The following is an 18,258-nucleotide window of genomic DNA, read 5'->3' as shown; positions in this document are numbered from 1 at the left end:
TTGCCCGTGTTAATTCTTTCTCAGCCAGCGTCCCTGCTGCCATTGTCTAAGCCCTGGGGGATGGACGCAGTGGGAAAGGACAACAGACCCTCACTGGCAAGAATGCCCATGGCCCCACAGTAATTAGAGGGGCCGCAGGACAGCACAGAGCAGTCTCACCTGGGAACTGGGAACGGGAAGTTGCAAACACCTGGGCACCAGTAAGAGCCACACCTGCGCTAGCACGCGGTCTTCCCTCGGCAGGGCCAGGGGCTGGCTGTGGGGAGGGGGTGGGAGGCACATGCCTGGGAGCTGGGGTGGGGTGTTTTCCGCTTAGCAGCTGTGTGACCTTGGGCAGGCCTGGGAGCTCATCTGGCCTGCTTCCTCCGTTACAGAATGAGCATAGTGATCGCCCTTTTCTCAAAGCATTGCTGTGATGAATCCATACATACATTCATCACAACATAGAAAGACTTCTAGTCAGGGCCTGGGATGTGGAAGGTACTTAAATGGATGCTGGTTTCTCTTCTCACAGGACCCAGGCACTCAAGGAACACCATACGCTTCTCTGGTTCGCTCTCATGTCTCCTTTTCCACATTTGCTGCTCGTGTTCTGACTGGCTGGCAGTCCCCTGGCATCCGCATCGGGAGCTCTGATGTTAGCTCACCTGTGGGCTTCCTTCCGGCCGAGAGCAATCTCTACAGGCAGCAACGAAAGGTTCTAACTTATCATTGCCCGACATCCTGGAGGTTTGGTGTGAACAATTTCAAACCGACAGTGGAGTCGAAAGAACAGCACATCAAACACCTTACATACCCTTCCCCCTAAACTCTGTCTCTCTGTCCATCTATCCATCTCTCCCTCCACCCATCCGTCTATCAAGCCATCTAACTATTTTAGATTCGTTAATTAGGGTTTTGCTACAGCTTTCTGCACGTACACATATTTCCAGCTTTTTGGGTTTTTGTTTTGTTTTGCTTTTGTTTTTAACCGAACCATCCATTTGTGGGCGATCGGCAGACATCAGCACTGTGCTTCCTAAGTGCATCACCATGATCATCCAGAAATTTCACACTGGATTATCTAAAACATTATCTAAAACACTGTTCAAGTTCACCCCCTTCCCCACCACTGTTATCCAAAGCCCTTTATGGCTGTTTTCTTAGGTCCAGGATCCAATCCCGTGTTACCCAGGTTTCACCTGGTTGCCACGTCTCCACGTTCCTAACTCAAGAACGGTCCCCTTGACTCTTTCTGTTTCTTGGGATGGTGGCACTTCTGAAAAGTCCAGAGTGGCTAACAAACACAGAATTTCCCAATATCTGGATTTCTCTGCTTCCCTCTCCTCCACTCTCATGATTAGATTCAGGTTATAAGATTTTGGCAAAAATACTTGATAGGTAATACCCTGTTCCTTCTGTTACACCATGTGAGGAGACCCAGACTTTCGGCCTGTCGTACGGGGGATGCCGAGTTTGGTCACTCAGTTACAGCGGCAAATGTCCAATGGGGACCGGAACAACACAGGAAAACCTCCAATCCAAATGACGGTATTCTGACCAGTCAGCCTTAGTGGGGTATCACCTAAGGGTTTTTAAAAACTGTGATAAAATCATGGACTTTATGGAGCAGATTTATTCTCAGAGTTCATGGTATCTGAATTCTGAAATTCTGCTGCACGTAATGTGGGGCAGAGAAAATAAGGAAACTCCCTGATGGCATCAGGATCCAGAGATCCAGAGGGCGGTGAAGCAATGAACCAGGACTGGGGAAGGGAAAGGAAGAGCCCCGAGCTACGACCAGAGTGGGAAGCACGACTGTAGAGTCATGACCTCTGTCTGCTGCATGAGTGGAGACAGAGTGACACCCCAGAAGCCGTGAGCACCCCAGCACCCAGAACTTGGGTTCTTATTTCTCAGTTTAAAAAAAAATGCCCAGGGATACCTGGGGATATTAAGTGCAAGGTGGGTTCTTCCATTCCAGAAAGAAAGGAAGTGCTAAAAGAAATAAAAAAATAAAACAAACCTCACAGGTTATGTCAAAAGGACACAGAGAGAGTTTGAAGGAGCTCCCACTGGCTATATACTGAACAATCTGAACATAAAAAAATGGGCGGTAGGAAAGAACTCACGAGCCCAAATTGCTATTTTAAAAAATGCAGGGGAGGGATGCCTGGGTGGCTCAGTCAGGTAAGTATCCAACTTTTGATTTCAGCTTAGGTCTTGATGTCAGGATTGCGAGTTCGAGCCCTACTGGGCTCCACACTTCACACATTTAAAAAAATGTAGTTGAGGGCGCCTAGGTGGCTCAGTGGGTTAAGTCTCTGCCTTCGGCTCAGGTCGTGATCCCAGGGTCCCGGGATTGAGCCCCACATCGGGCTCTCTGCTCAGCAGGGAGCCTGCTTCCCCCTCTCAACCCCCCACCTGCCTCTCTGCATACTTGTGCTCTCTGTCTGTCAAATAAATAAACAAAGTCTTTTAAAAAAAATGTAGGGGAGAGGTAAAGGAAAAGCTTTTCTTTCCGGTGAATACATCGATGGTAGAAGGAACTACAGAACTGGACCATTACCATTGTGCAACCATCAGTGTAATAACTGGTTACAGATCATCCACGGATGCTAAAGCCACTGGGTGGCAGGTTGCTGGTCTCCAAGTACGACACCCAGATTCCTTATTATTCATAAACAGCAGAGGGTTCCTTTGTAGCAGGGGCCTCTGATGAAAATACCGGAACTAGGTGGTCAAGCGCAGTGTCACCAGTAATAGGCTGTCTGGAGATACTCAAGGGTAAGCAGCTTCTTGCTGACCTCTTTCTATCCCAGCCCACAGACCAGCTACACCAGCTGCATCACCTCCCATGCGCCCGAGCGCTGGGTCCAAATCCCACAGCCGAGATTTTCTTTCATAGGAATTACCTCTGAGTAATACCTTTCCCTTCAAGCAAGCAGTTCGGTCCAACTCTTTGCTGGCAGCCCCACGCTGATGATTATAGTCCATGAGCCTGTCTGCCACGGGGAAAAAGCATCCCTGTAAAGCTTTTAGGCAACCAGTGGGCTACCTGCTCTGCCCCCTTTCCCAGCACTGACAAAGCTGAGGCTCACTGTGAACCTCGGGGTGAGGTCCGGGTTTCAGGCTAGGAGACAGATGCCCGATCTTTGCAAACACAGTCACCTGGAACTGAAAATCCCTGTTTGAAAAAGAAATACTTAAAGCCCATACGACATGACCCCTAAGAACCGTACAACCTATAAACTGGGAGGACTAGAGCCTTGATCTCTTGAAAATGGAAAGGAATTTCCCTCCAACTCTCCACATCTCACGCTCTGAATTCCCCGCGTCCTGGACTGTGTGTTTTCCGAACATAGCAGTGCCCTCCAATGGCTCTGCACCTTTATCTGAAATGTCCTCCCAGCAGCCCGGTCCCTGGCTGAGCGGAGGTCTCAGCAGCTTCCCCGCCTGGCAGGGGAGGCTCTGCTCTCCCCAACGCCCGCTGCACTTAAAGGCACCTGGCATGCCACCCAGTGGTCCCTTTTTTATGTCTTAGTCCATTCCCTCCCCCGCCCCCCTTCAAAGACCACACATTCCACAATAAGGGCCATATCTTAATTATCTTTGCTTCCTTGGCACCTTGAGAGAGCTGAACACATGCTCAATAAATGTATAATGAAGGGGTGATCAAAAAAATCAATGATTGTGACCCAAAGCTGAGTCTCACTGCCGTGACTCTGTAGGCTCTATAAGATGGAACCAGGACACACAGAGGCACTATTACTGCTTCATCGCAATGCCATGACGAACAACAAGTCTCGATGGCTGGGGAGGTAAGACATGGGCACCGAGGGGCAGACTTCCCTAGAAGGCAGACCCACTGAGGAGGATGTGACCCGTCTGCTGCAAGGAGCCTCAGATCCTGCCCCGAGCCCTCCCCTCCCCTGCAGGACCCGCTGGAGAACTTTGAGCTCTGCACCAAATAAACCACCCAGAGTATTTGAGAAAAATGAGACTCTTCTGCAGAATAATCTATTTGTGGGAGACATGTGCTCCTGGAGCAGCTGTAAACCATGATATTTTTTCCATTTACTTACAACATTAAATTGAAAATTTGTTCCCATGAGGGAATTTTTTTTTTTAACCACTCCTCCAAAAACCAAATAAAAAAGCACAGAAGAATGTAGAAAACCTATTAAAATCGCATATTGAGAGAAATAAAAATGACACTGTTCAGATAACATCAGCACCACTGCCCCGAGGCGAAAAATAAAAATATACCATGAAAGTGGAGGCCTTTCCCACAAATACCGCGCCAATCTAGAAAGGAAATTCATCTCTAATTTCGAAAGGCCGGTTTCTATCCCAAAGCAGGAGTCTGTTGGGAGTTTGATTTTACTTTGGGAATTATGGTCCATGTGAGCGGTTCTGCACAGGTAAAATAAAGCTGAGCTAACCTAACCATCAACAGGGCCATGCAAGGGTAAGACGCATTCTCCAAGGTACCACTTGCATTTGGACATAAGCTTGGCTACTACCCATGGCTCATTCTTTATACCTGCCCCTCATTAAAGCCAGGCTGCTTCCGCCACTCCATCTGGGCTCTTTACTGCAACTTTCCTCCCCCTGCCTCTCAGATCTCTGCGGGTCTCAGCCCGCTTCTCCACGATGCACCGTTCAGCACGCACATAATCGAACGCTTAACTTTGCATGCACTTGGCTTTTCCATTAATTCCTTCATGAGTTACTTTTTTGCTCCCTTGGTTTTAATCTCGCATTGGGACTTTCTGGACCCCCAGAGAACCTGTGGAGTGCTGAACAGGGGTTTGGTGACTATTTATGGGTTTGCTATTATTCGAAAGGAGAGTCTTTAATTAATACGAGAGAGCTGGCGGGGCGGGGGGTTCACAGCCTTGGGGCTAAAAGCCAGGGGTTGGGAGATGGACATAGACTCAAGCTCCAGCACCATCACTTTCTACCTTATACCTCGGAACAATTTCTTCCTCTCAGCTCATTTGCACATCTCAAAATTGAGAATAATAATAGCACTTTATGGCACTATTGGAGGGGCCAATGAAACAAGGAATAGAAAGCACTTAGCACAAAGAAAGTTCCAGTCTCATGAAGAGTAAGTACACACCAAGTACTCAATGCATGTTAGCTATTGTTGACTTGGCTTTGTATTACTGGTAGTCTTTTCATACTGCAATAAGAGAAGTCTGATGTCTTCTCTTTGGCTCTTTAAAATAATTTCTAGTAACTATAAGTACACAGGTACCTATGTTTTTTTTTTTTTTTTTAACAAATTTAAAATGTATCTACTTTGAGGGGCGCTTGGGTGGCTCAGTCGGTTAAGCATCTGCCTTCAGCTCAGGTCAGGATCCTGGGGTCCTGGGATCAAGCCCCACATCAGGCTCCTTGCTCAGCTGTGGGGAGTCTGGCCCTTAACCCCGCTCATGCTCAGTCTCTCTCTCTCTCTCTCTTCTCCCTCAAATTAAAAAAAAAATCTTTAAAAAAGAAAATAAGAAATAAAAATCTGTCTACTTTGATACTTACCCTATGGTTATAGAAGAATATTAATTCTGGGGGTCAGGAGGACTAGGTGAAGGGGACCCTGTACTATTTCTGAAATTTTTTTTAATTTGGACCATGAGCTCCATCTGTTATGGCTTATTATTTATATTTGTGTTCTCACTACATCCAAGTTAATTCTGATTCTGAAAACCTACAATTATTCTCAAATAAAAGTTTTAGACAAATCATTACCTATTCGTTACTTCCTTGAGCTTGGGTTTTCATACTTAGGATTAGACTTCCCTCACACAAATTACAACCATATTTTATTTTATTATTATTTTTTTTACAACCATATTTTAAACATGGATTTGCTATGGACTGAATTATGTGTCTTCCCAGAATTCATATGTTGAACCCCTAACCCTTACCCTTTAATGGGAATCCTGGACCCCTTGAATATGGGGCTTTTGGGAAATAATTATATCCCAACAGTGGGACCCTCTTGATGGGATCAGTGTTCTTATAAGAAGACACACCAAAGCGCTTGTTTCCTCTCTCTTTCCATCCCCAAGTGAGGACACAGCTAGACAGTCATCTACGAACCAGAAAGGATAGTCCTCACGGGAAACCAAATTAGCAGCTCCTTGATCTTGGACTTTCAAGCTTCCACAACTGTGACCAATGAATATTTGTGTTTAAGCCACCCGGTCCATGGTATTTATGACAGCAGCCAGAATTAAGACAATGTTACAGTTCTTATTGATACTATCATTGAAATATATTATCTCTGCTTGTAGCAATTAAACATCCAACTATTAAATGTACCACCTGCTTGACTTTGGGCCAGTCACGTAAGTTCTTGATGCCTCCATCTCTCAAGTCAGGATAACCAAGTAAACGACCACTTAGGTTTAGAGAAGTTAACTACATGTCCTGCTCAGAAAGTGACCCTTTTGTGGGGACCACTCGTGTTGGCTGGTGTTGCCATTGTCATTAACCTCTTGCTGGATTCACGTTCTTAGAGCAGAGCTCAATCTATGCAAAGTATTTTATTTTTAATTTTTATTTTTATTTATTTTTTTTCCCTCCCGCGTCTATGCAAAGCATTTTAGATGGATTCTCAATACCCTTGACCTAGATTGTTGCTCTAAGTTAGACTCGTTGGCTTTTGAGTGTGGAAAACCTATGTCTAACTCAGTGAAGGGTGCTGTCCCCTAGGATGATCCTGCAGAATCATGAATCTAATTCAGCTCTTGGCCACGACGGGGTAATGAGGACAATACTTGCTGTGCCTGTGTGACGGGACCTGCCCTTCCTCTTCCGTGTACCCTGTGCCCCCACCCCAGCTGGGAGCCTCTGGGGACTCAGAGAAGACCATGGAAAGCTCAAAGCTGCAAATCAGCCCCATACGGCTGCTGATTTTATTACAGGAGAAGGCACGGGGCCGGTCCAGCGTGCGGCGTGCCCTGCTGCGTTCACACACACACGAGGGCTGACCGTTCAGACACTCTTGCCAGGGCATTCTTGCCTCTCAGTGGGCTTTGCCCCTCACCGTGAAGCTCTGAATGGTTCCCTGCGAGGTCTATTGTACTGCCCACAGCAGCGGCTTTATAAAGTGTTGGAAAAACAGGGAAACCTTTAGCCAACAGGCATTCTAACCTTCTGCTTCCGAAGCCCTTGGCACATACTGCTTTATGGTCATTTTCTCCTAAGCTGTGTGCTCTCCGCACACCCCCCGCCCCCCATCCCCCAGGACTCTGGCAAGGTGGCAGCCTTCTCAGAGAACAAGTGTCAGGTTGGGGCACTGGTGGCCACAAGAGGGGCCCTGGCTGTCGGCCTGGAGGACAGAGTGGTCCCTACTGACAGCGTGGCAGGGGTGCAGGAGCAGTGGTCTGAGGAAATGAACTTCCCTGACATTCTCTACAGTGACATGCTCAGCCCCATGCCGAACACGGGGGAAGCGTAACCAGAGAACCTGAGGCGGTTTATCGTTGGTGTCACCCTTAGCGTGGGCTGAGCAGGTGGCCGCAGCCTGATGCCATGACATACCAGGGCCACCCGTACACCTCCCCCCTGCTTCCTTGTCCCCCCCCGGCACCAGGGGACAGCACACAGACCAGGTGTCAGAGTTCCCCAACCCACACGGCAGTTAGGACTCAGGATGGCCCCTGCGTAGCTGGGGAGTCAAGGCGGATGGCGTGGTCTCCGGCGGGGGGGTGGGGAGACGTGTTCGTGGGAAATCGGGGGTTCTGCATCTGAGCGTCTCTGAGGCAATGGCGCACCCGACCTTGACCCGAACGTCCGCAGAGGAGCTGCGAGCCTCACCCCTCGGCGGGCACGTCTTACCGGTGACGTGGAGCTTCTCATCGGTGACCTCGGCCTTCAGGTAGATGCGGCCCCGCTTCTCCGTGTGGTCCATCCCACAGAGGCTGGGCACGTTGATCACGCACTGCTTGTGCACGTTCATGTCACAGGCTGCGAATGGGGACAGTGGAGGGTGAGGCTGGCCGACGGGCTCACGTCAGTGTTGTGGTGTGCGAGCGCAAGTGCCGGGGAGCTACCCTCTAACTTGAGACGTTGCTATAATGTTTTCGGTGACACGGAGAACTGTTAGCAGATGTCCCTTACAACACAGGCTTCATGTGAATAACAATATCCTTAAAATACCCGTGCCATATTTGTCCAATCTTAACCAAAGCGAAATCCCCTGGCCTGCTCGTTCATGCTTCAGATATTTAACACCAGGCAAAATTCACACAGGTAAATGCATACAAAGCCCAGGCCAATTAATATTGCATGTATGCAGAGGGGAATTATATGCAAATTTTAAACAGAGGATATTTGTTGCCAAAGAATATCTTCTGCCCGTCTGAGCTTACTGTTTGGGAAGGGTGAGACTCTGTGGACTGAGTACAGGAAAGTCATAAAATTTCTTTCCTTTAGTTAACTCTGTATTTTCATGAAGGCTTAAGTACCTTGCCTTTTTTTTTTTTTCAGAACTTTTATTTGAGATTTTAAACCTGTCTGCAAATCTTTAAATATTATTCTAAGTAAAACAAACACACGCCTGGCATGATAAGCCATTCCCTACCAGCTGACATTACGTGGGTGAGCCAGGGAGGAATGAAAAGATCAGTCTCTGCACAGTGAACCAAGGAAACCCCGAAAAGAATCCTGTGTATTGTCCCTGTTCCTCCAGGGTTCCCAGAGGAGCCAGGGCCACTGGAATCCTCACACGCCCACGACAGGACGTGACAAGGCTCTTCGGTAACCTTCAAGGTAGAGCCCACATGCTCATTTCCTTTTCAGTGTTTAACGTGGTGAGGCAGATTGCCAAAAGCATCACAAATAATGCATATTTGCTAGGATTCGATATGGGAAGCAGGATAGCGCACCCAATGAGGAAAGAATCATCCTTGTCTCCACCAGTGTGGATCGTGCTTGCGTTTCTGTTCCCAAACTGTGCCCCAGCTTCTCGCAGCGGATAGAAAGGGACATCTGCTGTGTTGTAAGGGACATCTGCTTCTTGACAAGGTGGGCTATTGACGGGACCTGTGTTCACCAACTCCTGGCTTCAAGTGCTGGGGCAGAATTGCAACTTCAAAGAAATGAATGCCAGCCTCTCCGGGAGGGAGAAGCACCACGGGGTGGGGAGCAGGGGAGGTGGGAGCGCCCTGGGTTGTATTCTTGTCTTGGCACCACCATGACTAGCTTTTTGATCTTGGGAAGTTCAAGTGCTCTCTCTGATTCTGTGACCTGCCTTGCAAACTAAAAGGCAGGTATGGACAGGGGGTAGCTCCTGTCTTTGCTCTGCTAAGCAGAGTTGTATATGGCATTCTGACCCTGCAACCTGTGAAGGCAGAGGGAAAGGTTTCTTGTCTGCAGAAGGGAAGGGAGGGGCTGGGCTCCTGGCACCCATCTGCTTCTTGGCCTCCCTTGAGGAAGGAGCACAGGCAGCAGCCCCAGAGGCCCTATGACTCCAAGGACAAGAGTTTAAAACAAAAGAAGACAAAGCAAAAAGCACTGGTCCAGGTCAGTGGTTTTCAACTTTTTTTTTTTTTTAAGTAATGGAACCCATTTTTCAAATAAAATCTTAAGCAGAGTCCTAACACATAAACCAGATAAGTGTTAACTTCATCAGCAAAAAGTCAGTAGATCAATGCAAATTGATACATTTATTACAAAGACATTCATCGATCACCCATAAAGCCCTTGGATCCAAATAAAATTTTGAAACCAGCTGTCTCCATCCTGCACTCACTTCTGCTCTCTCTTAGCGCTGTCCAGCTCCATAACAGGAGAGTACCTAGAAAGGCTAAACACTGCCCAGCAACGTGCAGGCTGGCGGACTCCTTGGGGAAGTGGACGTGGCGGGAGAAACGTGGTTACACATTCTGCCCAACCAGTGAAGCTGGCAACGGTGTTTACACCGTCTCCTCCAACTAGTCAAGCTCCAGTGGGTCACACATTCAAGAATTCACTTGTGTCCCATGGTTTTAAAAGAGTTAAAAGTAGATTTACAAATGCACTTAGGATTTGCACTCGCAGAACCCCTGAAAACCACGTCTTTGGAGCACAAGGGCTTCTCAACTCAGAGAAAACGACTGGTCTGGATCATCACAGAGGTTTTGTTTAGACTGTAAAATCTGACAGCTTCCAAGGTAAAGGACCTCTGTGTGCTGAGAAACTATTCATCTGCTCTATAATGTTCCTTTCATCTTGATTTTTATATACACGTTGTCTTTGCCCCATGTAGCATATGCCTAGAAAGCTTTGGCCATAGTAGAAGGAATTAATGAATGGCAACATATTGACATTTCCATAACACGTCCCTGTCGACTAGAAAAACAGGTTCAGTAATTACTTTTTTTTTTATCTTGAAATTATACATTTTTATTTAAACATGTAAATGGGGGACGCCTGGGTGGCTCAGTGGGTTAAGCCGCTGCCTTCGGCCCAGGTCATGATCTCAGGGTCCTGGGATCGAGTCCCGCATCGGGCTCTCTGCTCGGCAGGGAGCCTGCTTCCCTCTCTCTCTCTCTGCCTGCCTCTCCATCTACTTGTGATTTCTCTCTGTCAAATAAATAAATAAAATCTTAAAAATAAATAAATAAATAAATAAACAGACATGTAAATGGCCTGGGAAATCTTATAAGAATTATCAACGTAGGGACACCTGGATGGCTCAGTTGGTTAAGCAGCTGCCTTCGGCTCAGGTCATGATTCCAGCGTCCTGGGATCGAGTCCCACATCAGGCTCCTTGCTCGGAGGGGAGCCTGCTTCTCCCTCTGCCTCTGCCTGCCATTCTGTCTTTCTGTCTGCCTGTGCTCGCTCTCTCTCCTTCTCTCTCTCTGACAAATAAATAAAAAATCTTTAAAAAAAAAAAAAAAAAAAAAAAAAAAAAAAAAAAAAAAAGAATTATCAACGTAAAGAGTTTCCAGGTTTGTCTGCCTTTCTACCTGGCGCTTGAGGATGATACATACAGAACAGAAAGGGAGGCATGCAGAGGCTGATGCCATCCTTGTCCGTGGACTTCGGGGGTTCCCTCTCTGACTGGCCTGATAGAAATCTGGTCTGTCCGTGAACGTGCAGGAGGGCGAGTGAAATTCGGAGGTCTGGTTTTCATTTTCATCGTAGTTTCAGTTTTAAGGAGAGCCTACTGGATTTTTCCACAGTCCACCCACTAATTAGAGACACAGGAAGATAATGACTATGGTGGCTGAGCTTATTTTGAAGCCGAACCAAATGTGGAATCTGGAGGTGGGGATTCTTCTTTCAACACATGGCATTTGCTTTGGGGTTTGACTATCCTGTATTTTACAGTGACTGAAGATTTCCACCACAAAAAAAAAAACACACACACACAAAAAAACCCAGCACTAACTTCGTTTATAAATCGGGTGGGGTTGGTGTTTTTTTGTTGTTTGTTTGTTTGTTTTTGATGTTGGTTCACAATTAGGCAAGTAAGGATTTTAATAGATGAGTATTTTGACGGTGGAGCGGTCCTACACTTTTTTTTTGGTGTGGTACGTATTTGAATGAGTTCTTTTATTGATGAGTGGACCTGGAAAAGGTCCGGAAGCTGAGGTGCTCTTGAAAACCCGGGGTATCAGCTGCAGAGCCTCACCATCTACTGGAAAAGAAAACTTACTTACTGTCACATTTCATCCCTTGATGGATAAGTCCGTACAGCAAGGAGCCACAGTGATCACAGAAGGTGGGGCTTCCATAGGTGTGGATTTTGAACTTGTGCTTGCTTCTGGGGTCCTGGTTGGGGGAGAGGAAGCACATTGTTTATTCCATCATCAAAGGAACACATTTTTGGACAAAGCCAAGGTCAGATCCCACCATTTCCTCCTTGTCCCATGTCCAAGGTTCAATATGAGACTGTATGCTATTCTTTGGGGTAATACAGCAGGGGGTAGGGGAGGGGGAGACTTCATGTTTTAATAGGCTGCCCATTTTGGACCATATAGTAAATACCCGTGTTTCCTTTCTTTTCAGGGTGTAAGTGCACACACCAGGGTTTCCCACTTTGGGACCCAAAGTTGTAAAAGTGCCTGCGGGCAGGCAGGGGGTTTTAGACGTCGTGGTATCGTGGTATCTGGTGCCCGGCACAGGCTGCAGCTCACGGTGGACACAAAAATCTGAGTGTATTTGTGAACTGAGTGACCCTGGATCCACTCAGTGGTCCTGGGGTGATCTCCTTTTGGGCAAGTTTTCTTGAAATACAGCATTAAGACCAGATATGCAGCCAAACCAACAGAGACCTCTTCCTGCTTCTGCACTATTTCCAAAGCATTATACGCATCTGCATGGGCAAACTCCGGGATAATGAGGTGAAAATTGGAAACGGCACTGAAAGCACACTTTCCCCTAGCCCCCTGCTGCAATTTCATTATCTTCCCTAGCATGGCATACAAATTACTGAAGGTACGAGACCGCGTTCTCTCAAGTAGCCTTTTAGTTCCTCAGTTTGCAGAGTACAGATAAGGAAATCAACATTATACACAGCTGAGTGTCGTAACCAAAGAGCACGGACTCTGCAGTCAGACTGCCTGGGTTCGGTCCCCTGGCTACTACCTCCCAGAAGCATGACGTTGGACAAACAACTCATCCCATCCTTTCTGCCTCATCTGTAGACTGGGAAATTAACAGCGCTTATCTTACGGGGCTGTTATGAGGACAAAACAAGTCAGTCTTATTAAATGCAAAGGAGGAGCCATCTATTTCGAACGTGCCTCTACTTCTTGGACCTCCGTTGACTGACATGCAGAAGCGGAGGGTTGAGCCAAAAGATCTTTAGGTCCTGCCTGAAATATAAAACAATTTCATCCTCAAGTCCATATCAGCATACTTTACCTTACTAAATAAATTCCTCCTCCTGAATCATTCTTTGCGGCCCCATTGGCAGTTAATATAGAGCTGCCATTAACTGAATTTTAAGGAAGACAACAGAGGAGAAGGGTTTGGGGGAAGGGCAGGAGACTAACAGCTCCACTGCAGACTCCCTGAGGCAGACTTCTCCCTCCTGAGCATTTCCAAAGAAAGCTACTCCTAGCTCTCCACCTTCTAAGAGCCTAGGTGCTGGTGGTTTGAGAGCATTTCAAAGGGGATTTTGATTTTGTAAAGTGATTCATCTTTTGGTTGACTCTGAAACCTCAAATCCAAGCCACATATGCCAATGACTTATACAGTTGACCCTTGAACAATGTGGGGGTTAAAGGCATCGACACCCACTCCCACAGTTGAAAATCCATGTATCACTTTGACTCCCTCCCCCACTTGTTGGCTGGAAGGCTGACCAAGAACATGAAACAGTCAATTCACACATATTTTGTATGCCATATGTAGTATATGCTGTAGTCTTACAATCAAGTAAGCTAGAGAAAAATGTGAAGAAAAACATAAAATATATCTAATGTACTATAGAAAATCCGTGTGTGTGTGAATCCATGAAGTTCAAATCTGTGTTGTTCAAGGGTCAACTGTAATTATGTTTTAAAAGTCATGAGTTTGAAAATCCTGGAATATTTCAATCATGTACAATAGTATAAAGAACATTATATGAAACACGTATCACTCAGACCTGACAAATTGTATGGTTATCTTCTCTACAGAGACATTAGTGGCCTTCAAAGTCACGTGGGCAGTGAAGAATAGAGCTAGGATTTGACCAATGTTTGCATCTTTAACACGGCTTCTCATCCAAGAGCTTAACAACAACAACAACAAAAATCCACCCAGAATGAAATTTTGGCTCTGAACATTCTTTTTAAAGCAAAGTTTTAGATTTTCAACACAACATTTCAACAAGATTTTATTTATTTGAGAGATGAAGAGTTTGCGAGAGAGAGAGAGAGAGAGATAGAGAGAAAGCATAAGCGAGTGGGCGGGGCAGAGGGCTAGGGAGAAACATATTCCCCTCTGAGCCGGGACACCGACCCCCATAGGAGGCTCCATCTCAGGACCCCAGGATCATGACCTGAGCCAAAGGCAGACAACCTACTAAGTCACCCAGGTGCCCCAATATAACATTTTTAAAAACAAGTCTACCACCTGTTTTATGAATAAAGTTTTATGAATAAAGTTTTATGAATAAATGCTCATTCATTTATATATTTTCTGTGGCTACAAGGGAAGAGTTGAGAAGTAATGACAGAGCCCACAAAGCCTAAAATGGCTACAAAGCCTAAAATTATTAGCAATCTGGCCCTTACGGAAAACCTCTGCCAATCTCCTCCGGACCATGGTTTTCTCTACATGGCACCAGCATGACCTGGAACTTGTCTGAAATTATTTAGCTCCTCCCCAGACCAATTGAATCAGAAACTCTGTGCAGCCTCAAGCTTCATGTTTCAACAAGCCCTTCAGGTGATCCTAATACTGGCAGGTACGCTCAGGACTGAGAACCACTGCTGGAGGTTACTTGACAAATATCTAGTAAGTGCCTCCTGGATGCCAGGCACAGATGTGTGTGGGCGATTGGCAATACTGAGTCAGGTCATCAGTTTCCTTCCTAAATGTCCCTTAGGGTGTGAAAAATCAATGTCATCTTTGGGAGATTATCGTCCTTATCAAGGAGTAGCTGTGAGCATGGCCTCAAGCCTGGGTTTAGCCTCCGTGAGAGCATTGCACCAATTTCCAGATGTTCGGCAGAATGTTGAGGGCACAGAACAGTGTCAGTATCCATTAACAGTCCCCATGTTGACAGCAAAGAAAGGAAGCAGCCAGCTTTCCCTGCAGAAGCAAGGCACCAACAACTGACCCTAGATAAAGAACGCACGGCAGCTCGCACTCAGCCCTCTGGAGCCTGTGCGTGCCAGGCGGCTCCGGGGCAGCTATCCTGCCAGTGGGCTGTCACACAGATCTCTACTGATGTGGCACACACGCGGCTTGCTTCACTTTTCAGGAAAATCTAAGTCTTACTCCTCCGATCCCCTGATGGCATCTTCAGGCCTCAACCGCGTGGAGGTGTAGGAAGAGAGGAAACCACTGCTTCCACCTCCTGTGGAAGTCTGGAGAATGACCAAGTCTTGGAGTCCTCACGCTCCAAAATCATGAGCAGCCAAGGATCACGCCTATGTTAATGAGAATCATAGTAACACAATAATAGTAACCCCTGTTTGCTGATCTTCACAGGTGTGCAGGTGGTTTAAAATGGACAGGACCTCTCCTACAGAAGGAGCTTCTACCAGGATTCTGGAGACCTGGGGTTGGACTCTAGTCCTGATACGAACTCAGCAATTTTGGACAAGTCGTGTCACTTATTTACAAAGCAGAAATATCCCTGTCATAGCCCTGGGGATGGGGCCCATCTTTGGGAACGTACGAGATAGGGCTTTGCAAACCCCAAATCCCTAAGTAAATATAAGATTATTACAATTACATTATCCTTGGAAGTAAAGTCCAAGATGCTCAAGGTTTTCCAACAATACTTTAGGGACTTGGATCAGAATGGGAAAGCTGATCAACTTTGGGGCCCATGGGGGGCTGGATCGGAGGCCCAGTTGGCAAGGAGGCAGGGGACTTCCTCTGAGGTCCTGAGTTCCCGTCCTCTGCCCTGGAGTGGCCTTCCCAGGCAAGTGCCCCCCACTGGGTGGTGACACGTGAACACAGAGCCCGTCAAGCCAACCTGCCTGTGTACCGCTCCCACCATCAAGACAGCTCATCTCTGTCTCCGCAGAAATGGAATGCAGGAGCACAGACACTCATTTCCAATTGAATTAATCTCACCTTGTCTGACAAAAGAAACCACAGTGTTAGCTAAAGAGCTAGGACTTATGATTTACAGAAGCAACTGTCCTGAAAAGCTCCAGGCTCTTCCTGTTCCTATCCATAGCTGCTAGCTAGTGGCGCGCTTTACTTCTCTGGGCTCTGATTTCCTCATCGGGAATCCGAAGAGACTGGGTCAGCACTTTCAAAGGGGCAGAGTTCCCAGGGCCCACCAGCTGTCAGGAGTGCCCATGGGCTGCTGAGGGCACAGGAGGGAGGCCAGTGCTAAAATACCAGCGTGAAAATAGCCAGATGAGACGATCCCTTTGATTCTTGCTTTGAAGACGAAGACAAACTTTTAATTTTTATCCTGATGTATTTTAAGACTCCCAGCAGTTTGTAAAAATAGTACGGACTGTTCCTATATATGCTCCAGCCGGCCTTCCCCAGGGATAACGTCTCACATAACCACGCACATCGGCAAAACCAGGACCTGACACCGTGACAAAGCCATTAACCACCCACTTCAGGGTTTCACCAGATCCCGCACATGTACTTCGCACGTGTGTATTATTACTGGATGGCTCATGAACCACACACACTCTTTACCGAACAGAGAATATGCTAGTATTTGCACAAATTCCGGCAGACCACCACCCAAGGAGTGTATTTATCAAACACACAATCCACTGAACAGCTCTTCAAAACAATATGATTTCAGGGCACAGGCTGGGCGAGCACTCACCCAAGTGACGGTGCCAGCCAGGGGGCGTGGCCATCAAAGGTGTGTAAGTCACACGTTTCCAATGGGTGCTGGTAATCCAGGCTTCTCTCGTGTGGCTCTGGCCCTTCCCTCCACCTGGCCCAAACATCTTACACCAAGAGCCCACGTGTGGAAACACCAAACACGCCTCCTCCCGGAAGCCTCTCCAGACTCTCCAGCACCAGTCACAATTTTCCTCTTTCGTCTTGGCCTTCCAAGACACGTGGCTTCTGCCTCTCCTACACCACCTCCACATCCTACTCCTTACAAGGTTATTACCGTCTACCTCCTCTTTCCGGTTTCCCTCATGGACCACACACTCGTGCGCGTCACAGACACACCCCCGGCAGGCCACGCCACGGAGGCTAAGGGATGGTCCGGGATGGTCCTAAAGCTCCTGCTGAGCTTGCAGCTGGACCAGAACCAAGGCTAGAATGAAGGGTTGCTAGTAACCTTCTCTCCAAGCTTCCTGGAAACTTGAGCAAAAAGGAAAAAAAAAACACACCAGAGTCCTCCAGGGCTGCAAAGCCACCTGGATGCCGCAGACAGGCATCTGTCTTGTTTCCCTCTAAAACCATTTGTTTCCCACATGGTGAGCCTTCAGTGAACGTGTACAAAGTCTTCAACAAAGCCTATTTTACCACTGTTCACCTGAGGATTCTAGGTAAAGTCATCCCACAGCGTAGCTATGGTAAGTCTGGCCTCACACTTCAGTGCCCCACACCCCCCACAAATGGCTGGTCTACTCCAAAGCCTTCGGTATTACCAAGTTAGCAACACCTCCCCATTTCATCCAATACATGTACATCTGACTTTTTTTTTCTTTTTTTTAAGAACGTCCCTAGATATTGGCAGCCTCTCATTAAGTGGAGTATGAAACCTACTGTCACCAGTCACAAGCCTGACATATTACAATGAAAGGGGGAGCCACTCAGCTCCGATGTTTCTGTCGTAGATGCGGTTGGGGGGGCGTAGAAGGAGTTTCTGACTCAACCGATTTTCATAGGAACGAATGAAGCCTAACCCACAAATCGAAATCTAAGACCTCTCAGAGGAAAGGAACAAATGGAAATTTCAAGTTCTACTGAAATCATCTGCTGGTCTGTTTCTCATATCTTAGTTTTAGACTACGGCAACTTAATCAGCTTTCCTTGGAGACGCTGCTCTACATTTCCACCAGGACTTGTCAGTCTTTTGTCAAAATCATCCCAGCCACCGTCCTTATGTGATCTGTTAAAAATAAACCCATGGTTCTCTGCTGCACAAAATTTTGGTACTTTAAATGGCCTAGATGCCTTCTTGTCGTGTTATCTATAACTATCTGGAAGGTGTTCTCCAGGTACGCTTTGAATGGGTGGCCTTCAAGGTTGGCGTCCACCAATACTTGATGTGAAATCTCCAGAGGGTTAAACTCCTCACCTGCCCAAAGGCTGGCAATCAATGATGCCTTTTGATGTTTACATTTGAACAGACATCATTTCAAAAGCCCTTTTCATCTGATGAGTAAAATAATGGCAGGCGTTTGGCTGGAGGTCAGCCTGCATTGAATTTCCTACCGGTATCGAATGCCTCTGAAATGCCCCCACAGGTCTTTCACAGAGCACCGAAATGGCTGTCGCTGAGGGCCAGAGTCCAGACTTTAAGATGTTCTAGAAAAGATTCTGTTTTTAACTGAGCGAAGCCTGTGGGGTGGCTGCCTTCATCGCCCAGAGAGCAGTGTGGTTCCTTCAAGCTGCTCCTTCTAAATACCAAAGAAAACTCTCCACTTTCACCATCTGATGTGTTCTCATGAATCA

At 47.0% G+C, this 18,258-nt stretch overlaps 1 protein-coding gene across 1 annotated transcript in view; it reads right to left on the bottom strand.

Moving 5' to 3' along the window:
• Positions 1–18,258, bottom strand: part of PRKCA (protein kinase C alpha) — a 386,027-nt gene that overhangs the window by 109,773 nt on the left and 257,996 nt on the right. The window contains exons 4-5 of the mRNA XM_059379464.1: positions 11,640–11,751; positions 7,831–7,959 (exon numbers count right to left, since the gene is read on the bottom strand). Coding sequence (XP_059235447.1) covers positions 7,831–7,959; positions 11,640–11,751 — 241 coding nt within the window. The remainder of the gene's footprint in view (positions 1–7,830; positions 7,960–11,639; positions 11,752–18,258) is intronic.

The sequence above is a fragment of the Mustela nigripes genome, chromosome 16 (genome assembly GCF_022355385.1).
Source record: "Mustela nigripes isolate SB6536 chromosome 16, MUSNIG.SB6536, whole genome shotgun sequence".
Lineage (NCBI taxonomy): Eukaryota > Metazoa > Chordata > Mammalia > Carnivora > Mustelidae > Mustela > Mustela nigripes.
Note: the sequence above shows the minus strand (reverse complement) of the source record. Positions and strands in the feature narration are given on the sequence as shown.